General features: G+C 35.5%; 1 protein-coding gene across 1 annotated transcript; it reads left to right on the forward strand.

Annotated features, from left to right (window-relative positions):
- The first annotated feature begins 39 nt into the window (after window positions 1–39).
- On the forward strand, window positions 40–20,335 carry LOC135684931 (beta-arrestin-1). Its single transcript, XM_065200639.2, has 19 exons — window positions 40–473; window positions 3,804–3,834; window positions 5,008–5,068; window positions 8,649–8,693; window positions 11,326–11,353; window positions 11,478–11,535; window positions 11,890–12,000; window positions 12,344–12,403; window positions 12,678–12,745; window positions 12,987–13,047; window positions 13,453–13,527; window positions 15,020–15,104; window positions 15,621–15,693; window positions 15,996–16,071; window positions 16,968–17,035; window positions 17,407–17,490; window positions 17,750–17,856; window positions 18,276–18,327; window positions 18,504–20,335. The coding sequence occupies exons 1-19, from the start codon at window positions 397–399 to the stop codon at window positions 18,598–18,600; spliced, it is 1,317 nt and encodes a 438-aa protein (XP_065056711.1). The 5' UTR covers window positions 40–396; the 3' UTR covers window positions 18,601–20,335.
- The last annotated feature ends 3,308 nt before the right edge of the window (window positions 20,336–23,643 follow it).

Genomic DNA, 23,643 nt, shown 5'->3' on the forward strand with positions numbered 1-23,643 from the left:
CGTCTAGTTTTGTGGACGCTGGTCAAACACCTCGCGGTAGAATGAAACCCTTCATAAACTTGTTGATGATCAAGCGGCAGGAAACGGATGAAGTTGGTCCGGAGGAAGAATTTGTGTCTTGGTGATTGCAAGAACTAAGAGAGGCATTGGCTAATAAGCGTGAAACATTGCCGCGTGAAAGGAAAAAAGGCTTTGAAAATTCTTCGTTAACATGCACGACCTAACCTAGAAGAAGGTAGAGCGGAGCAGCGGATAGCCAGCATCTGTTCAATTTCTAACCCGACCTTCTTGAGATAAAAGGCCTGTCGTTTTTTATCAACGGACGCTTCAAGGTCATTTTGTGGTACGGTTTCGAAAACTAAAAAGTCAAACTTATCGTTGGAAACTCTCTCTGCAATGAGTCAGGCGAACGGATCGGCGAATGAAGTATCTGGGCAAGGAGATCTACAAAGTTTGAAGCGTCCAGGGACCAGGTGAGTTTACCAAGATATTGTACGTGCCTTGAAAACTAAAAGGCCTCCCACCCAAAAGCCGTTTGATCTAGCTTTAGATGCTATTGTATTGTATAATGATGTTAGCCTAATGTCTTTATTGAAATTAAAGAGGCCACTTCATCTTAAACCCTATCTTGTTCACCCTTTTCTTGTATCAGTGATTTTTACATTCTTTCCTAATTTGTCGTTATTTGCTAAATGTTGGCCGAAGTGATGGATGTTGTAGTTTTAGTTCAATGTAAACTGACAGTGCAAAAATTCCTTGTTTGTTTTTCATGATGCTTTTTGTTGATGAAACCTTTGCCTCCTTTATTGTCAAGTTCAGAGCTATTTATCAAAGTTCTCTGATGAGCTTAGGCCCTTTTTATTATTACAAACAATTAGATATCCAAATTTAACATTTTTCTAAAGTTCAACAAATTTTGAAACTCAAAAAGAGACTTCTTTACTTCTCAAATGTGTGCGTTATAGTCTAGCTCTCATAATCGGGTTGCAGATTTAATGTTTACCGAAACACACTCAAAAGTAATTTCCTTTTCAATCCAACGATCAAAGCAATCTTTTTATGCATCGCCTTCATTTGATAGAAATTTTTAACCTTTATTACTGCAACTGGCCTGACAAACTGCCTTTGTAGGAGACCCCCGTTTTTAAGATATAACCCTTCTGAGTATCATTTGGTTTACGGCATTCATAAATTTGATTAAATGTGCAATGTAACACAATAAAGCTATTGGCTACCTGTCTCTCGGATCTGAAAGTTTTGTGGTTAGCCTGTTAATTTTGCTTTTTATTTTTTTATCTTCGAGTGTCAGTTTTGAGTAACCACTATCACACAGTAAGTTAACCTGTACATATTTTATATGCATGGTATCATGGAAGAAGTCATTTGTCGCAGAGTTGATTGAAACAAGTTCAAATGACATTAGAGATAGATATGTCATAAGTTAGAAAACTTTTAATAAAGAGTAGTACCAAAAGACTTAAATCAAGAAACTCCTTGTTGAGATATAAATTTAAGATATATTTAATTGTCAATCGAAAACTTTTTGATGAGTGTTTACGTAAGACTAGATCCAAAATCTCTGGAGATAAATAGATCTAGGGTAGTTTGGGATGATAAAACTATTGTTTTTGACCTTTCTAGGACTGTAGTTCTTCAAAATATTGAAAGTTTTGCTTCCAAAAGTTGAGCAACATTGCCTTATTCTTACAATAGCTTTTAGGTGGAGCCAAAAACTGCATATATGCGGCAAATTTAACGTACCAAAATTTCAAATCTCATCATCAATACCTTATGGCTTGGAGTCAATAAAAGCACCATAAAAGGCAGTTTTCAACAATACTGTCTTTTTCATCGCAAATTTCACTGTTTCAAATGTTCCCTCCACGGAAAATCTTTGTCTGTAAAATGTTTCCGCCAGCATTAATTTCTTCATATGTTTTTAGGATAGGGGGCTCACAAGCTACTTTTTCGGGTCTAGAATTGGAGGGAAAGTTTTTAATTTCTGAAAATACATGCAATGGGCTGCAATACGCCCACCAAAAACGCTCACCAAAAGTAATGTTTTCAAAAATAAACAAAGATAGCTAACATAGGCTCTGACGCAAGTTGGAAAGTGGGGGACAAGGGCAAAATAAAGACTAATAACAAAATATTTTGTAAAAAATATTGTTTGTTTTGTACAAAAAGTGGGAAGGGGGCATGGCTCCCTGGCCTCGTGTTATTGGAGACCCTGGGTAAGAGTGTGAATCACACACATGAAATATATTATTTGTGCGATTTACCACACACATTACAATATCTTTATGAAGAAGACTGAAATCCCCTATGTCTGTTTGATACTTTTTTTTCACCACTCTCAATTTGGGGCACCTTGGATCTGTTTGCTTTTGATATTGTGAAGATGGCAGTTTGTTTGTCTGGTCAATGAAAAGGAACTTTTTGAGTGTTTCCTTTTCTTGCTCTAACAAACAGCGATAAATGAGCATAAGCCCAATAACGATTTTTGTACCCAAGCATGCAACAATTTCCTTTTTGTTGCAAGTTAGAGCCTTACAAGTCCAACTCCAGGTGTCATTTTAGATAAGCATATACTTGCTGATTATGCTAGATCATTTTCATTTTACCTGTTGCTGCCAGACCTTTGAGATCAAACCCAGAGCTAATTAACTATAGCCAGCAGATCAAAGTGTGGTATTGCCCATCAGGTCCTTTGTAAAAGCATGGCCAATCTTTGCTGGCATGGGTGAAGATCTTTTTGGGTTGGATCCTATGTAGGGGGAGGGGGGCTTTACCATATGAACAGAGATGTCTTTTACTATTTTGTAAGTTTTCCTTATAGTTTTTGGATTTATCCACTTTTGCAAACTGATGACTCTAGCAGAGTCTGGACAAGCTAAGCTTTTAATTTTGAATATAAATTTCATGTTTGTGTCTAAGTCCTATAGAAAAGGACTAGCAAAATTTCTTCATTCAACATTCATTTTTCTATGTTATGAAACATTTTAACTTCAAGTCATTGTGTAAATTCTGTAACAGTAAAATCTTTAAAAACAAACCTTCCTCCTCTTACTAATTATCTGAATGCCATGCTAATAAGATTTTTTATTACTTTAAGTAATTTTATTGGCCTTGATTAAATTAATCAAAGCAAAAATTGCTAAGCAGATTTTAATAGCTTGGGATATGATATTTTTTCAAAAAATAATCAAAGTGGTTATTGTGTTTTACTTATGAGTGTTATAGGTAAATTTTTAAAAGCAGCATTACTGACAATCATGTCAATAGAAAGGTATTCTATTTCCTTATCCAGACAGGTAGTTGTTTGCTTAAACATTTGTACAAGCAACAAGCTCAATAACCTTTTGTTTAGTTTTCTCAAATCATATGTACACAGTTAAAAATGAATTAACCAATCAATGCTTGTTGTTATTTAACATGAGTTTTTTTTAAAAATGATAGTTGTTAAAATGGTTGCACAAACATTTTGCAAACTAAGCTGTCAGGCACTTGACATGAGATGAACTTCAAGATCAGTGTCCAGTTTTATTTCAGAGGGTTGTTTCTGCTTGAATATTTTCTTAAATAATAGGTATTCTACTTGTTTGTTGGTTATAGCTTTTTCTAACTTCAAGTCAAGATTTGAGAAGCAGGTTTTCTGCATCAGTTTCCCACCATTGTACAATTCTGCATTCCATGCACAAGCCTTGAAAAACCTTACTGAATTTTTGAGAATTTTTACTTTAGCTGTATTCTTCTGGAATGGTCCTTTATTGTTCTTCTTAAATTGTTTTTTTTCTCATCAGGGTTTTCAAGAAAAGCACACCAAATGGGAAAGTATGTTTATATCTACCATTGCTATGAAAATTTTTGGTTGGTATATTGTGTTTGCTTTGTTGGTATATTGTGTTAGGGTATTCACTTAAAAATAATGATAATGAAATTGCAATCTAATTGCCTTATACCATGTTGCTATCTGCTATGTTTCATGAAACATAAAAATTCTGTTTAGAGACATTTGCACTGTTCTTCAAGAAAAAATTAAATATCGTAGCAATTCGCTACAACTGCCACCATTTTAGGCCACAACTCTGTAAGTGCCTATGTGATACTAAGCCTTCTTGGATCCATAAACTCATAAAACTTCACCAAAGGTCAAGCAGGATTTGGTATTCGATGAAAACCTGTAGCTTTTTAACGAAATTACTTTTCGTATGGAATTTTTCATCAAAGATTATATCCAAGAAACTTCACCTTGTGTTAAACACTGTGATACCCAAATTGCTTAAAATTGAAATACACATTTACTGGTCAATCAAGTGTCTTTAATTAAATATCTGCTGACTTTGTTGTCAATTGGATTAATTTTCTATTACTTTTCATTATTTCTTCAATTCAAACGATTGACCTCATGTTGTATCATGACTTACATGTTTATTGTTGGTATTGTACTTTATCCAAATTCTGTTCCACATTTATTGTATACCAAATTTCTACTGTTCTGCAGCTTTCTGTATATATTTAAAAATCTATAAGGTATTTGTGTGTTATGAAATTTAGAAGATCAATGTTATCAAGGCGTGAATACAGTTTTAACACAGTTTAAACTCCGAAAGTGAATGGTTTTTAAACCTCAGGGATATGCCATCGTTTTGGCCTATAAGTTGGAACACTCATCGGTTTTCCAGCCTGTTTTATCTAAATAAACTGCAAAAAACAGTTTTTTCCAAAAAGTTTTCAAAATAATAACAGAGTAAAATGAATTCAGAACTATTCAGAACGACAAGACACTTTTTCACTTGTTTATTTGGCTGGGTGGGTAATGGTGTCACCAACGCATGCAGCCCTCCGCTTTTGTGGTAGTTTGTTCAACAAACTTTTTAGATAGGAAAATTTATCAGCTTATTTCATTCTACATCACTATATCATTGGATTTTATGATTCTAATTTGTTCAAATTCAATTACTGTTACATTTTCTTATTTGACTGATGTCTTTCTTTTGCTTGCAGTTAACTGTCTATATTGGGAAACGTGATTTTTATGATCATATCGATTACATCGAACCTATTGGTAAGTAGATTTATTCGTTCTACCTTAAATCAAGTTGTTTTGAAAGCATTAGGTGGAGCACACACAAGTCATTTCTCTACTTTTTTTTAAAAATATTTCGTCTACGCAGAATAATAATACATGTAATAGTAGTTTGTTATGAGCAGACAGCATAATCTTGCATTTTAGAGTGCGTTTGTCGGCCCCCTAGCCTCAAACGTTTGAGTGTGATTTTGGTAAATAATGAAAATCCAGTGCAGCTGTATTTTGCGTTGTATAGAAGCTTACTGTCGCAAAAGCAATGAAGTTGTTGGTCAAGCGCTTAAAAATGTTGGTCAAGCGCTCCAACATCAAGCCAGCTGTCAAATGGAAGTTTTATCCATGCCATGTTATATCTAAAAATCTGCCTGTAAAACGTTTGCGGAGAATTTTGTGAAAAATATGATAAAAATCATTGGTCAGCTAATCAAGATTTAAGAATTCGTTTGAGCTTTATAACATTTTGCAAAAACATGCTGCTAGAAGAACCATTTAATTGCACTGCTTCTTATCGTTTTTAAGGCCCCGCGCCCTTCTTTCGATTGGCAAACTTCATAAAATTGGCTAATCATGCTAGTCGTCTATATTTTTGTGTCTTTTCAGACTCATAAGTTTCTCTAGAGCTGTATCCATAAATTATCGCTATTTCCTTTGTCTGCTGAAATTTATTGGAATTTTTCAAAAATAAACGAGACAGAGCAGTAAGGACTCGTTTGCCTACATTCTATGCGTTAGTTTGCAGTTTTTATTTACCAGATCGCATCATTAGGCTGGTGGTCTGGCGTTATCATTTCAATCATGTTTGAAGATAAGCGAATACAGGTCTTGAAAAAAATTTGCACAGGACACGTCATATCGAAAGAGGCCGCTTGGACAGTACATACAAACAAATACACGATATTCAATCCAAATCATATAGCCATTGTCATGCATTGCAAACCTTTCCTTTTTTGTCAAAGCAATTCTATGATTTTTGGAAGTCTCTAAGAATCGATTGGCTTATTTGCAAACCCGCCGAAATGATTCGCTGTCCTTTCTTATACAGATCAAAAGCTTGCGATTGTGTGGTAAAATTTTAATGCGGTATATGACAAGAATTAGTATACTATACCTTCCGTGCGAACGCAATTATCTCTATTCTTAACTTTTTTGGAGCCAAAATGTATTTGGATTAAACTATCGAAATGATTTTTATCTTCGAATGTCCACATTTCCTTAAAAAAAAAATTCAAATCTTTGCTAAGCAAGTCTCAAGGGGTACCTGTGTAGGTGCATGTTTCTTTATTGTACGAAATCGGTACAGGGTTCTTTATTTTCTTAGACCCCGTTCACACTGTGCCGGATATATTTTGGCCGCATCAAAATTAGTTCAGATAGGCGTCGCGTTTACACTAGACGCTATCCGCACGAATTTGAGAGCGGCTATCCGAACAAAATTAGTTCACCTAGGAAAGTGGATTAAATTATTTCAGATAGCTATGTGGTACAGTGTAAACGCTTTTATCCGGATAAATTTTATCCACATCGTATCTTGCTCGAAAGCGATTGGCTATTTCATCCAATTTAGTTTTTTTATGTTTCCCAATCAAGACCTTTCGCCATCTTGGCTGCCTTGTTGTCGATAAATACTCATGTTAAAAGTGCAGTATCTTGCCAGTCCACGTAAAATTGGCTTCTTTGTCAGCTTTCCCTACTTTCGTTGCTAGTTCAGTGTCATTTTGTTTCATGAACAAACTATTAAAACAAACTAGGTCTAATTTGTATTGACAACATCTTTGGATTTGTCTAAAAGAGAAGCAGATGATTCTGAAGAGCGAATGAAGTCTTTTTACGTTGGCGGGAATTTTGTTCTTATTTTGTTGCCCAGAGAAGACTTCATTTTGGGCGTTCTGTGCATGATTTAGCTCATGTGACTGCAGTTATCCGGCACAGTGTAAACGGGAGGGCAAAGTGGACAAAATTTGTGCGGCATAGTGTAAACACAAATCAATCCGAACAAGTTTTATGCGGATAAATTTTATCCGGCACAGTGTAAACGGGGTCTTAGCATTCGTTAGAGTTCTTTTTACGATTGGTGATTTGCTTTTATTTCTACAGAACGAAATGGATTTACGAGCAGTTTTAATCCCATGAATCCATCTATTCTCATTGCTGTTTTGTAGCCATATGAATTCTGAAATATGATTTGACTTTCAAGTCTTTGGCATTGTAGAGCAATAAAGCTCTGACTTTTAACCTTTATAACAATGTTATATAAACTTTACATGTTAGAATAATAATCGTCTAAATTGCTAAATTTCACCAATGCGAGCATATTGGGAGGTCTGTGGTCTTTTTTGGAAATACAACGAAGGGCTTGTTATGCAGTAATAGTCTTTCGAGTGGTTGAAAAGCACAAACAAAGAGCGTTTCTCATCCTGAGATGCACCTCGCATCCTTTTTATTACTCTAGGGTTCTGTGTTGCTTCACACGCAGGCACGTAGATAATGGGGGGCGTGGGGGTGTGACGTCCCCCGAAGTTTGGAAAATCCAATTTCAGTTGGAAAACTTAACAGATTACTTGGATTTTTTTAAACCAAACTTGTAAATTTTATATTTTAGGAATTTTGGGAATTTAAATGTAGATACATTTATCTTATTAAAATGACAGGTTGGAGTGGACCCATCCAGTAATCGGTTTCTATTGTGTATCAACTGGATCTTGAATTGCACAATTGCATCGTTTACTTTCTTTTTGGCGGGATTTAATTTGAATTAAATTATTTTTAACAGGCAAGGTGAATTTCCGGATGAGAAAATTGAAACTTTACAATCAGTATTGAGCCTACAGTTTTGAAAAATTAATATCCTGTACTGATCAAAAAAATTTAAAGTGGGAGCTACAAGAAAAAAGGAAAAAACTACAGTAGATAGTCAGTTAAATGAAAAATTAAGAATCTTTCAGTACTAGAAATGTTCAACGCTTCTTAAAAAACCAAGTGTTGGTTATAATAAAGAAATCTGGAATTAGGGGTATTTACAAAAACTATTCTGTAGGTACAGTAGATTTAAAGGTCGAAAGAAAAATTACTCAATTAAAGTTGAAATTTTCATCGTTCTACAACCCCCAAATTTAGCGACTTGTTTTCGTCCCTGTTCACACGTCAAATAAACATCCTTGTTTGGGCGTTTCTCAACCAGACATGACCACTGTTGTCGTATGAGAAACTGTTTTAGATGTTCTTCCGTTTTTCTGCGGGTTTTGAAAACCCATCTTCCGGCTTTAGCTGAATAGAGCAAATTACGTTTTGATGTAGATGCAAGTTCCTTAGTTTTGAAACATCGGCTGGCCCGACATTTTGTCAAAATCGGATTGAACGTGTGAGGGGTTGTGCAGCCAAGGGTTTGGTTTGGAGTAAGCATTTACTTTTTTAAAGTGCATCTCAAGCCAGAAAAAAAATTAAGTATTTTTTCTGTAAGTTCTGAAGGCCGAAAATTGTCAAAGCGGGCTTTGTAGTAGGCTGATTGACATATTTTGAATCTTCACTTTTTTCAATTCTAATTGTTTTATTTTGCTTACAGATGGTGTTGTTTTGGTTGACCCTGAGCATGTAAGGGCGAAAAATGGTGAGTTTTGTCGATTCAGAATTTTGTCGCTGACGAAGAAAATATCTGTCCACACAACGGCTTTTTGTGGCTCGTTCCCATTCATTCTAGCATGGGCTGACTCTTGGTCATTCCTTTTGCCACAGCACCACATTTACACTGTTTATCATTTGGGAGACGACCGACCATGTTTTACTGACTAGGCCATTATCCACAATTGTAGTCAAACAGCATGCGCAATTAGGTTGTCGAGCCATTGTACGCGTTACAGTTAGAATGCCAGTTTCATTTTTCCAAAAATACCTTTCTCTTAGACCCTCTAGTCGTATTTTAATTCTAGATAATTACTGTCAGTTCATTCTTTCTCCTTTGTTCAATTCGATAAGTTTGCCTGGTCGCATACAATACATCCAACTCTACGTGTCAAGAGATTAATTAAAGCGTCGCTGCTTCTAACTTACGTAGGTTAAACAAAATGTTAGGGTAAAATACTGGGAAATTTGCCTCTCTGATATTTTCACAAAATAAAAATAAATATGCATGGTGTTTCGTTTTTGATGTTGCAGGAATACGTTTGTTATGATTTTTTGAATTCTTTTTTGCGAAGAAAGCAGACCAAGTTGACAATAACAACGAAACGTCAACTATTTGTATAAGGACATTGATATTGCGCAAGTAGAGTTAATCAAATGATCGATTAAATTATGTTATTGTTATTAATATAGGAGAATTGCATGTTAAATATTAGGTTTAAAATGAATATTGACAAAAAATTCGGTAGAAATATTTTATAACCAAATTTAAAAAATTGAAATGAATTTTTAAAGGCCAATAAATCTAAGATCGAGGAACAAACAAAAATACATTTTCAGGGTATTTAAGGGAAATTTGTAGCAACTGAAAAAAGAATGGTTCGTTTATTTTAATTTTGAAGTGCTGGTTCGCGAGTAGTAAATCCTTGATTATTAGTAGATCCGCAATTTTTATCGATAGTTTCTTTGCATTCTGATCGGAATTAATATAAAACCATGTAAACGTCCGTGGTTTTTTACCCTTACATGGAGAGTGGGCCAGCCCGTTCAGGTGAGATACGCGAGAAAGGATAGGTGGGATCTGCGTCAGGTGGGATGGAAGTTATCCATGTAAGCGCAATCAGGTGGGCTAGCTCACTCACTGAATGTCATTGCGCTTGCGTAAAGGAAGTTAGCGCTAAACCAAATCATAACGTCGTACGAATCGGCAGCAACAGTTCGGGCTCTTCTGCTAAAACCGTAGCAAAAGTATAAAGAAACAAAAGATAATTTTGTTCTCACGATTGAAAGGACGCAAACCTGTTGATTGCATACTTTTTATAGATCGAGCACAAAATCAAAAATTCGTGTAACTGAAGTACGAATCCGAGCATACCGCATAATTTAACAGTAAGAAAAGGAATCAAATTGTTATTCGCCATCGTTGAGGAAAACTGATGTTCAATATTGTGCCGCCAAGAACTAAAAAAGTCTCATTTACAAGTTTCAAATAAGAGGCCATTCCACCTGAGTGGGAAAAATCGCGTCCTCGCGTAAACACTTCCGAATTCGATGTGACCCGTGAAAACTGGCCCACTTCATGTTAACTTCAATGCCCTTAGGCTAGTATTGCTTTGAAATTGTCAGCTGAACATGAAGCGTATTTGCGTTTTTCATTAAATATTTAGAGGATGTATGAACCAACTATTTTTGTCTAAAAGAATCAAAATAGTAGTTTTATGTTACGTTCAGGATGCTATTTTCCACGCTCTAAACACAGTATCAAAATTTTACCACGATCCTGCGTTGTTAAGTTGCACAAATTTGATTAGCTTCTTATGACCACGTGCTTCGTATTTTTTGAAAGAACAGAAAGTAGTTGTGATCGCAGATGTATTTGATTGATCTAACCTGAGACTGGTCAAAGGGACATGATAAAGCAAGATTGCGTGGATTATATTAACTCGTGAAATACTAATGGCTTCTTAATGACACCACTTAATAGCCATCCAATTTTTTATGTGTCAGAATATTTAAGTTGGCAACCAGTTCTCATGCTAAATATCACGCTAATTTAAATAACTCCATGGTCTAAACATCTTTAAACGATTTACCCGATATTTTTCAGACAAAGCCACCTGGCCTATCTGCTAGATGTTTCTTCATCTCAAGACTAGTTTTTCAATTTCAAAGTAGCATCCTACCTCTCTTTCTCTCGCCTTTCTCCATAAACCAAAACCGTGCTTATTAGTGAAAATACGGTGATTAAACATTAGATATAAACTTTTTGCTGAACAAGATTTCCCTATTCATCAGAGCTTCCTATTCATTTGAACGCTGGGTTATTCCGTAAAAAGAAATGAACTGTTGATATAAATTGATGAGAAGCATCGCATATTATAATTTCATAGAATTTCTTGCAAAAACATAAATCCAAGCATTTCAAAAGCGTGAAATATTCTATAATTTGTAACTACAATAGTGCCGCTTATTTACTTTCTTATAAATCTGGTGAAAATAGCTATTTTCAAATCTTTCCTTTTCCCTCCCTTTGCAATCTATTTCTCAATAGGTCTAAAAGGAAGTAATTTATGTACAATTCAATTTATTTCAAGGAATGATTCAGGTTATTTCTTTTTCAGTTTTTGTCCATGTGTTGGCGGCATTCAGGTTAGTATGTTGTTGTTGGTTTTTTGAAAAGTATGAAGTCTTTTACATTTTTGCGTCATGTTTAAACCACAGTGGATATAATATATAATAAAATGAACACTTATACGAAACTTTATTTCTTAAGGTACGGCAGAGAAGATTTGGATGTGCTTGGCTTGACTTTCCGGAAAGATTTGTTCCTTGTATGTATTTGTTTTTTTAGATGTTCCTTCAATGGTGTACATAATTATGGTTCTGGTTGCATATACCTATAAGATGAATAAGTATCAAAGTTGCTGGTGTTTTATAGATATCTGAACTGCTTGTTTGTAGCAAATGATTATAGAAAATTCAACGAAGCTGTCATTGCATATCTTGCCGTGTAACTGATATTACAAGATATAATGTTGTATACTTTGCAGTGTTTGACCATAGAATGTAAAGATCTTTCCACATGAAATCACTGAATGGGGTCTCTTGCAAACCCGCGTAGTTAGTTGCAAATTTTTTCGTCACACAGTGACAAACTTCATCTAATTGAAGCGTTTTGTTTACAGGCACGGCAACAGGTTTACCCTCCAAGACCCGAAGATGATGCTCCAATGACACGGCTTCAAGAGAGACTTCTGAAGAAGCTCGGCAAAAATGCTTATCCATTCAAGTTTCAGGTTTGCTTTTCAAGTTTCTTCTCCCTCGATTTTGTTAGATGTTTGGTTTTTATGAAATCCCGAATGAAAATTCTGGAGCGGGTGTCTTTTTAAACCAGTTGATAATTGGTGATAATGCCGCTGAGAAGAATTCATCTTAAGAACGCAACATCTGGATTGACTGAATGTGTCTGAAGAACTGCAAAAGCTAAAAATTTACTATCTTTTCAAGCTACATTTGACTTCACTTTATCCATTTTTCTTTTATTTCGGCATTGTTCCTAAGACATGTTTTTAAAAACCTGCTTTTTTTCAAAAATCGTACAGGCTTTCTCCAATTGATTGCTACTTACTATTATTTTAGCTGACCAAAGGTGCTCCATCATCAGTCACTTTACAGCCAGCGCCTGGAGATACCGGGAAGGTAATGACAATAATTGCTTCAGTTGCCTACTTTCTGATAACGGGGAAATTTGTCTCCTATCTTTGCAAATGGTAAACCGAGGTACTTACATAGAGTACGGTAGGCCTTATCTTTGTGAAAGTTGCATGAAAGCGTCTATTTCTAACTTAGTTTATTTCTGAGTAAACACTAGTATAGAGACTTTGTGGTGTTCTCTGTGTCTCTACCATCATTTTATGTACTATGTTACTTTTCTCGTTCTTTTCTCGTTGTAACAAAATTAATTCGATTTCAGCCTTGCGGCGTAGACTACGAGTTGAAAGTATACATGTCCGATACATCAGATGAAAAAGAATATAAAAGGTACCCGTTTTGCTTCGCACTACATGTCGTCAATCTTATGAACATTAAGTTTCTGCAATTCGTGAATCTGCACCCAATGCCACTATAAGCTGGCAGTAAATGAAAGGGACAGTCAAGCCGTGCATTATGGGATTTTTAGGGCGTAGTGTTATCTTGTATGCGTGGTCCCTTGTTGAAAGCTGTTGTCCTGTCTGAGCGCCAGAGAGGAAAAATTGATAATTTTTCAAATGTTTCTCTTTAGAAATTCTGTGCGACTGGCAATAAGGAAAATAACTTATGCTCCTCCTGTTCCTGCCCCCCAGGTAATTTTTTCTGTTAATGCTTATTTGTATCTCCTTGTCAATGAGTTTTGTCCAACGTCTCGTGAATCGTCAAACTAGTTGAACTCTCTCGCACTATGTTGAATATTTCTTCAGTGTAAAGTGTTTTCAACAGTGTCCACGCTAAGGTGTTCTTTCAGCTGTTGCCGCAGCAAACCGACCCTTTTATTCATACTTTAGCTGAATTTGTAAAAAGTCAATTGCCTGGCTATTATTGATATCTTCATCATTGCTTTTAAAGAAAGCTGAATTATTTGTTGATCTTGGTAACAATTCCTTTTTCTTGGGTAACAATCTAAAATCTTTGAATGTGAAGTAATTTATTCATTCATTTGTTCAGCTTAAGAACCCCGTTTTTATCGATTTGTTTTTATCTTTTCTTTCTAGCCCATGATTGAGACATCCAAAGAGTTTATGATGTGTCCACATCCTCTGTTTTTAGAAGCAAGTTTAGATAAAGGGGTATGTTTAATTTTAAACATACATGATGACTAATGGCTAGAATCTTTTCAAGGGAACACCAGCTCTTTGAATATGCTTGACTTGTATTTTCCCTTTAAATGAAAAGTCGCCATTATAGCCAACAAAGCATCCCTGAAACAAAATGCATTCTGAAACAATTCTGTAACAAGAATCAATTTTTGTTTGAATTCTTTATCAATTGGTCCAAATACAAAGTGCAAGGCCTGAATTAACAGTGGCTGAATTTGTTAAACTTTGCTTTCCGCTTTTCTGGTTGTGAAGAAGTGAGAGAAAAATCGCTTGTCAGTCCAAGTCTCGCGATGTATAGGCCAGAGCTGCAAAAAGTATCGGAGCCTGGGAACTAGATTCCCAGAAATTTGTTTGGCTTGGCAGAAAGTTTTCAGCAAAACTTGCTAAAAACAACAGCAAAACCAGCTCCTTTGTCAAATATCACTAAAAATTATTAAACTGGGAAGCAACCTTCAGCTTCTTTGTCCAGGACTTTTTTAACAGATAAAGCTGCATACCTGAAGTGAGCAATGTATGTGCTTTGAAAATTGTTGTTTTAGTTGCCTTATACCAGGCTATTGTTTTGGATCTTTAAAGATCAATAGCAATAAAAATTACATGCATCCTAAGTTTTCTTCCTGCTAGCAATGCAATACTTGATTTGAGTCTTGACTGAGGTCTTGACTGAGGTCTTGATAGGCAGTTTTTGATTGATACTGAATTACATCTTGATGTTTTTTCAAGATCATCATTTGTATATAGAAATGTCACCATTTATTATTGCAAAATATCATGTTGACATGTGTACCCATCATATGAAATGAAAGGCTAAAAAAGCTGGCTGATAAGTATAAACAGGTAACCAGATTCATCTTCCCTAAAGCTGGCATCTTTTACCTTCCCAAAACACCAGGTAATTGTGGAGAGCACCATCTGTGTTGAAGTTTTCTGCCAGTCAGTAAACATATCCCCATTTGGTTCATTAATCAGTTTGACTTTTTCGCATAGACAAAAAATATGCAATAAACAACCAAATTATATATTTTATTGGAAATTTTCTCTAGACCCAATAAATTAGAAGCCCTTGCCTAAAATGTTTGCGTACTATTGGTAATGCACAATGTTTTCACCTAGCAGAAAAATGTATGTCCTGTTTCCCAGGTTCCCAGAAAGAAAAATATTTTATGAGCTCTTGTATAGGCGCTGGGTTATTGGAGCAATTATTATCCGGTGCAGCCATAGACCGTTTACAATGGAGATACACTTTGAATTTGAGTGACAAATCGTCAGATTTCAAGCATCAATTTTAGAAGTCCTTGGCCCCAGGCTACGTATTAGCGCTGCATCAATTATTTGCATTCGATTTTTAAGATTATTTCCAGTTCCTTCTTTCCTCGTTTCTAGTTGGTCATTTTTTAACTTTGGTGTTCTACAATTTTTCTTTGGGTTTTTTTAGCTGATTTCTCAACCCTTTTTTCCCTAGATGTACTACCATGGCGAAGCAATCAATGTGAACGTACATATATCAAACAGGTCAAGAAAGACGCTGAAAGGGATCAAACTGACTGGTATTTGTTTTGCTCAATGCTTTATAGGTATACACATGGCCTTGAAATGCAAGAGAGAGTATGGAAGTCAGTGCAACTATTAGACCTAGCTGGGGTCATAAACAACTCTGGATGACATGCGATTGTTTGAGTCAGCAGTATTCAAATCTCGTTTATTTGAGCACCAAAGGCCATATTAATCAAGCCTGCTAGAAAATCAGTTGATTTATTTCCTGAGTGGATTTAGTTGATCGCTTCCTGCCAGTGTAGAGAACAGAAGACACTATTTTATGATTTGTTGATTATTTTCACTAATTGTTTACAATTATACATTTTTAGAATGCGTATTTATTGGTAAAACTGGTTTTTGCTGGAAGCTATATTTATGTGTTAGTGAAAGAGTTACATTAAAGTGGAAGATTTTTTGAAGCCAAAACAAAATGCTGAATTTCCTCCTAAGAACTTTCTTTCAGGCAGCTTTTCTGATACACTCAGTCATTCTAGCTTTGAAGTACTATTCTATATTTCCTATTATAGTGAGGCAGTATGCGGATATCTGTTTATTTTCAACTGCACAGTACAAATGCCCAGTTGCGACAATAGAATCAGAGTAAGCTTTGAGTTATTTTTAATTAGGCAATTTTCTTCGTTCTGAATTTATTTCTGTTTGATTTTTCTTTATAAAAGCCTTGTTGAAAAATACTTGAAGATTCACTACTGGGAAAGGTTTTCATGTTGCAGATAGTTTCATGTTGTACATGCTTTACATGTTTCATGTTGTACATGTTGTACATTCTGTTGTTCTTCCAGTCACCACCTTCAGTGCATCTTTGAAACTACATGTTTTCCTTGTTGTCTCTCCCCTATTTGTTGCAATACCTGCATTGATTGTAAGGGCTCTCTTGCTTACAGGGATGGATTTCCGGTCGGCTCAAGTGGAACCCTGTCAAAGGTCTATAGTGTAAGACCACTTCTAGCTAACAACAGGGTAAGTTTTTTTTCTATCCCATATAAATGTTTACAATAACGAATTATTATCCAACGAACTACTACTATACGACACTACGAAGACGATACCAGGAGGAGCAAAATATCATGACTACCCCCTGGCTTTTAACATGGATCTAAAACACAACTACAAAATGATACTTATTTAATACAATAATGATTTTACAAAATAAAATAGAAAGAATTACAACTTACGAGATATTCCGAGAAAGGAGAATTACAAGTCTTCTTTCAAAATCTTCTTACAAGTCTTGTTTCTTATTCAAAATGTTCGGAGGCATGGATATAAGCTAGCATTTGAATGTTCATGGCCGCATAGGATGACATTCAACAAATCTGCATTTGATAGCTTTATTAAACCATGAGGCTACAGTATCGCATTTATACTGCTGAGAAAATCCCGTCTACCTGCTCCGTAAGTATGGCAGAGCAAGAAATAGTATTCCGTGTCCTCTACACCGTCATTAATTGCACACAAGGGGCTCGACGTATCACAAGGGGTTAAATTATTCTTAAATTTATGAAAGTTCAACTTAATTAACCCGACACGTAGCTGTGTTAATATAGATAATCCTTTTGGGTGGTGAATACGATAGACAGGCTTTGGTGGTAGACGGATTTTCTTGAAAGTATTTACAGAGCTCGATAGTCTGATCGCAGGGTCAAACCTTTCCCATTCGAATAACCAGTTAGGATAAAAACTCGATCTGAATGCTTGTGTTCTTGTTTGTAAGTTTAGTTTAGCCCTTAAAAGACTTTCAATTGAATTTCCTGATGCAGTTTCCCGGACTTGTTGATGTATAAGACTTTTTTATGTACAAGATAAAATGTTGAAACATTCTCAGCTTAAAGTTTTCCTTAACACTCATATTTTAGGACAAGAGGGGCCTAGCATTAGATGGACAGCTAAAACACGAAGATACAAATCTTGCATCATCAACAATGTATGCCATTTATTTTTTCTGCACTGTAAAGTAAAAATAGCCCTAACATTGTTCTATGCAAAGCCAAATCCGTTAGTAATTCCCCTGTCTTTTACTTGCTATCCAAGCCAATGGTCAACAGATTTAACCTTTTTTCTACATAATAATGTATTGTACAGTGTGATATTTTACATATTTTTTTCACTTCGCCATCTAGTCAATCAACCAGAAGCATTATACTATCTTAAACTTATTTGAGAGAAAAAACCATGCTATGGAGAGAACTTCTTACATAAATGCTCCAAAAGCCACTCCTCATGTTGATTTATACTTTCATTAGATCGGTATATTATACTTTATTATTGATCGTTGATAATTATTTCCAATTGTAGAACTGATCCGTCTGTGTCAAGAGAAAATCTGGGGATTATTGTTCATTACAAAGTTAAAGTCCGCTTAATTGTGCAATTTGGCGGGTAAGTGTCAATTTTGGCTTTTGAGTGCAAAAATGTGCTTGCCACGATGCTTCTGTGATATAAGAAGATGTTTGTGGTATGCTACGTATTCGTAAATATTATCTAGAGAAAGTTATATAGTGCCCTGTATTATTCCCCTGTACGGTAGCCGGTGCCACTTTCTTAATTATTCCCTTGCTTAAAATCCCAACATTAACCAAGTATGTAAGCGAATCTCAAAGATTGCATGGCTCCACTAAGAGGCATCTTCCAAACGTAGGGACCTTACAGTTGAATTGCCTTTTATGCTGACACATCCAAAGCCACCTGAAGATGTCTCGCCATCACCGTCTCCAGTACCTCAGAGAAGACCGTCAGAGATTGGAGGTATTTCATGCTTCTTCATTGTTATTCATTCCTGTCACAGCAATGATAAATTGCTGGAAAGGCAATCTAGGCCCAAAGCATCGAGTCTTCATGCAAAGAAAATTTTATTAACAATGAATATATAATTATTCAGGTAAAAGTATTTGAAAGCAAAAAATACAAATATAGTCTCATTGTCTTACTGAAACATTTCAGAGAATATTTATTATATTCAAATGGAAACAATTAAAAAATTAAGCTATATACATGTTAAAAATTCAGCTTTGCGGTTATACATGTTAAGTCAAAGATGAAGAAGCAAAATTGTTTTTGCGATAACATGGTCACTCTTCTGGATCACTTTCTGTTTGGAACAGTTTTAGCTGTATCGTCTAATTTTCTTCTAATGTTAATAATGAACATATGTGGTCACTTTCCAGGAGACGAGAACGAGCCCCCAGTCGACAGTGACTTGATAACGTTCGACACAAGGTGAGATGTGCTTTACTTGTTGAAGGCATTAAATTTCTTTTCATCTAATTGATATTTTTCAGCTTAGCAATTTGTACTTAAAATTGCCAAATGTGTCACGAGGAATTAGCTGGATATTTTACTGTATTTCCACCAGCCACTTCTCCGTTGTAATAACAATCTTTTCTTTTAAACAGTGGCCCAGAAAGAAGAGCGGAGGACGATGACTTGATATTTGAAGAGTTTGCACGCATGCGCGTGAGAGGAGAGCATGTGCGAGAGGAAAACGCGTAGATATTGGGAAAATCTTTGGCAGAAACTGTAACATAGAAGCAAACATCAATTTCCTGGTTAATTTTCAGCGTCAAAAGAATTTGCCTTTGCTGCTCTTGGCGCCAAACATTGCTGTTTTTTATTTTAAGAAGCAGAGAAATATAATTTAAAATTTCGACCGAAGTAATAAGTTGCAGTCGGTAACCTTGATAATTATTGTTGGTATGAATTTCGATGGTTAATCAGTATCCTAATTTTTCTCCGTATTCAGTGACAGACGGCAGCTGTCGGCGTCAGCTTTGAGCCAATCAAAAGGACAAAACGCCAATATTCCCATCAATTGCGTCACATGTGACCTCTGTCGAAATCTGTTCGACTGGTCATTTTGAAGTATTCATTCTGTTCTATGCAAAACAGAAATTCTTAGCATAAGACCTATATCGAATATTTGAGCGAAAAATCTTAGATATTGAATTTAACGATTTGAATTTCAGTCGAAGTAATTTTTCTTAATTGCGCTGTATGCTGTATCGAGTTTGTAATGTTGATAAGCTTTACAGCTCATTTTTATAACCGTAATTAATTTAACACGTTTATGACTCTCAACAGCTGTATCATTTTTTGGTGCCATTGCTGATACCCAGACATCCCTTTAATGCTTTGCGATTACAGCTTTCAGTATTGAATTCATTTTTTATCTTTTTCTTTCACATTTAGGTAACAGGATTACGATTTTCTCGGTTAATTTAGCGTTGGCGATAATATCTTTGAAAACGAGGTTATGATGACTCGGCCTACACTCACTTGACCAGGTGATAAAGACTTACCCCATGGAAGTAAATATATTTTCGGGATACATATCGTCATAAAGTTATCTTAATAGACTAACCTTAAAGTCGATCTTGATGTTTGGAATTTTGTTGGTAATAAGTTGCACTTCTTCGATTATATATGTACTTGGGCGTAGGAACATGTTAAAAATGGGAGGAAACACAGCGAAAAGGGCACCATTTTGTATCATTAGGAACATGCAAAAAAAGGCACTTTTCAGATGAAAATGGCACTTTTCACCAAAATAGTGGGGCCCCTCAGCCCTCAGGTTCCTACGCCAATGATTTAGAACAGACTTACTCTTGTTGATTTACCAAGAGTATGTGGTTTGTTTTAATTTACACCGATGAAGCGGGTTATGGAGCTGGAATGAATGCGCTAGTAATGGACAGAATTTTATGTTAATAGTTTTATGTGATCGCCAGCGAAATTTTTTAAGGGGCTGCATTTCAGTTATGAAATCTCAGCCCTAAGGTTAAATCTAGTCTCGTAATTTATCTAGTGCTAAACGATCCTGATCAGTTTACAGTCATTCCTGAATTCGATGTTATTTATAGAGGAACCTTTTTGGAGAGATTTAATGGAAAAAGACGATTTCAGACGATTCACTTGTAGGTCCCTCGTGTAGTCATGTCAGAAAGCACATGAAATCTCTTGTCGTTAGATAATCTGCTCTTATCTGATGCTAGGAATACTATTTAGCAAAAGTTTGGATAAAAAAGTTCGGGGGGCGAGTTCGAGTGAATCATTTATAAGACTGTTTTTGCCCAGTGCTTGTAATATTTTAAGAGCATATATAAAGGCGATATAAACCCAGATTACTTATGGCTGTACCATAATAATGCATTTTATTCGCTTGCATTGTACATTATCTAAAGTCTTTATCGAAACATATATATAAATATATATTACCATTTTGCTTTGACTGGGTCTCATCATTTTAGCTTCTTCTTGACCAGTGACATAGGCAGGGAAATAATCCCCCGGCTGAGGAGTGATACAAGAAAAAGTTTTCCTTCAAAATTTCTCTAACAGCAAGCATCGTAGACCTTCATCCTAATAGATCTTAATTATCAAAGTTCGTTAACGAAGTTGAGCAAATTGATACACCATTAGCTCTAAAATCATTTGCCATATTTAATTTTATCGATCAGTGGTGGACGAAACTAGATGCCGAAAATTCCGTCTTGGGGTCAGTGATACGGAAGAGCATTCTCCAAAGACAATTTTACATCTAGGAGACTTCTGGTGCCTTTTTGCAAACTATAAAAGTTTACTCTGTTAAATAATATAGTATGTACTGTATTGTCTGTCATTGTATAGTATATACTGTATATGTCATTGGAAGATTCTTTTGATTTGACTTATGAGAAGTACAAATACAAGTGCAAAAATAATTAATAATGGCTTTGAAAAAGCAAACGTTTCCAAACATACTTATGTCCTTTTTTCTGAAACGCTTCCTAGTATAAAACCTCAGAATATAGGTCGATAATTCTTGCAAGGAAATAAATGTACCCAGCTGATGATTTGGTTTCACAAAAAAGATAAAAAGATGAAAACAAAAGAAGCAGAATAGAAGTTTATTGCGAATAATCGTACAGACTTTATAGTTAAAAAGTGGTAATTTTTCCAATATTTCACGGCAAAAGAGATTTTTAGATATGTAGCGTTAAAAAAGTGCGACAGGAAAGTAACAGATTTTACACACACTGGCTTATAACTTAACTCGGAATTCTTATTTCGAGATGCATTTTGATAATTCTATGTTAGATCTAAGTTTAATTTTTCTTCGATTGAAAGTTTGTCTTTTTGTCGACATCCTTGTCATAATCTACAGAACTTTCCAAGTTTTACTTAATGCAAAATACCATAAGACTTTAAGTTCTGTTTGGGGGGGGGGGGGTGGGTCCTTAACCGTCTTGGTTATTTTATAATGGCAGCAAGAGCCACATTTTACTGCATCTCAAATTTTTGAAAATTTTACTAAGAAGTTAAAAGTTTTTATTAATTTTGTATGTATGATTTTATCAATAAGTCTGAACATTTGTTGAGTTCGATGCGCCTGCCACAAGTATGTTTGGAATAACTCAACAGAAGAGTCTGTATTGGTGTTTACACAACTAGTACTATCACAGAATGACTATGCAGTACAATGTTATAGAATATACATATAGGTGTCAGGGGGTAACACCAGACTCCAACATTTCCCCTTCCCTAACAAAACAATGAACATTTCAAAAATTTCAAAACAACACAAGGCTACATTAGATTATATAGTCAATGCAGTCCAAGGAATGCTTCCTGGGATCTGTCTTGCTCTTCGAATTCGTTGAGGATAACGTCGATTGTTATCTTGAATATTACTATCCGCGTCAACATCACTGTCTTCAGAAGCTGAATAAGAGGAACCTGAATCTGAGGACAGGCTGTTATTTGAAGAAAAATCATTAGAGCAGGGTAGGGTGTCTTCGTCTCTCTCAGAATGGGGTGACACTGGAACAATGTCTGTTGACGGTAACTCATTAGAAATTACTGGGGAGAGTCTATCGTGATGAACTATTTTTGCTTCATTGCGATGGTTTTTTATCTGAGAATTAACACCATTTGGGATCTTCTTAACGATTGTCTAGGGACCAGTACGACGAGGAGCTAATTTACGATCTTCACCCACTTTATAATGTTTTGTTTTTAACCATACCCGCTGTCCTTCGGCGTAGTCGTAAAATCGCAAATTCTTGTTGTAGTATTGGTGCATTTTTTGTTTGTTTAATTCCAATGACTTCACGACTAGTTTGAAAACATCAGCTAAAACAGAAGTAACCTCTTCTCCGTAATCTCTTGCTGTTAAATGTTCGTGTTCGTCAATAGTAATAGTGGGAGGGGGGGGGGGGGGGGGAATGTGTGCCTGCCGCTTAACCGGGGCCACCTCCTCTTACAATGCAAAATTATAAGAAAAATATGTACAACATATTGTAAAAAATATGAATCATATATGGACAAAGAATTTACATCTCAAAAATTTCAAAACTCATGAGCTGAGGAGTATCATCAAGAGTGCGTGGTCCCTAAATGGAGTACATTTATTATTTTATTTTATTTTATTTTATTTTATAATATTTATACAGGTTAAAGGTTCATACATATGTTTTTCAACCTGACCTGTTTAAAAGATTAAAATAAGAGCTAATAACTATGTTAAAATACTAGTAACAAAAGAAATTTACCAATCAAACCTAATTTACAATATTTAATAATACTAAGGCTATAAAAAGTGAACGTAAAGAAACATAACCAAACGTAACCAAACGTACATAGCCATGTCTGCCTTCATTGAAGATAGTTCTCACCATGTGCAATGTGTTTTTTTCATTTTATAAAGTCTAAATTACCATGTTGAACCGGCAATTCCTAACGTTTCGGAAAAAAGATGCCTGTGCTCGAGGTACGGCATATAATTGATCCCGTTGGTTTTGGGTGGAAGGTTTCATGCCACATAATGCCAATGACTGAAAATAACTAAGTATTACATGATATCATACAATATCATAAAAGTAACTCTTTAAAACCTTAGAAAAAATTTGATTGGTACAACTAAAAGAGAGAACCGATGCACTTCTAATGACGATATTTCCAAATACTATGCGCTCCTATCGAGACAAATATTTTTTCAAGATGCTTGAATGGATAAATTTTTGCTATGGGGAAGCAAAATTGAAGGTAAAAACTAAGGCCCCGTACAAACGGGAACGATTGCGTAATGTTCCGTAATATTCCAAAAAATGGAAGCTCAGGGGCTGCGTTTACATGGGATGGGAACATTTTAAATCGAACAATTCCGTTCCGTTTTTGTGTCCGTGTGAACAGGTGAAGTGATCCGAAAAATGGAACGAATGCTAATTTGGGTAAATGTTTCAATTGTTCATGTGGAAATACAGACATGCGAATTGGCAAAATCTTTGTTCAACAAAAAGTGGAACTAAACGATTGTGTTCCCATGTGAACAGAAGAAACAATTGGTACATAACTTTTTGCGAAGAAAGTCATTTAAAGCTGCAATAATAGGAGAAAAAAGCCTTCCCCTCCCCCCCCCCCCCACTTTAAAATTCGTAACGCGGGCCTTGAGTTCCGTTTGGTTCAATAAATTCTTCAATTTTAGCACCAGACAAGAATGTCTCATATTCGATAACGTAAAGGAGGCTATGACATAAGGCATAGGGAAAATTTCCCAGG

The sequence above is a fragment of the Rhopilema esculentum genome, chromosome 21 (genome assembly GCF_057945365.1).
Source record: "Rhopilema esculentum isolate cy_ngs chromosome 21, ASM5794536v1, whole genome shotgun sequence".
In the NCBI taxonomy this organism is placed as follows: domain Eukaryota; kingdom Metazoa; phylum Cnidaria; class Scyphozoa; order Rhizostomeae; family Rhizostomatidae; genus Rhopilema; species Rhopilema esculentum.

What these genes read in the sequence shown, in the direction of transcription:
- LOC135684931 (XM_065200639.2), top strand. Translation starts at nt 397, where the DNA reads ATGAGTCAGGCGAACGGATCGGCGAATGAAGTATCTGGGCAAGGAGAT. An exon ending in AAAGCACACCAAATGGGAAA is followed by an intron (nt 3,835 to 5,007) that starts GTATGTTTATAT and finishes TTTTGCTTGCAG; the next exon opens with TTAACTGTCTATATTGGGAA. An exon ending in CATGTGTTGGCGGCATTCAG is followed by an intron (nt 11,354 to 11,477) that starts GTTAGTATGTTG and finishes TTATTTCTTAAG; the next exon opens with GTACGGCAGAGAAGATTTGG.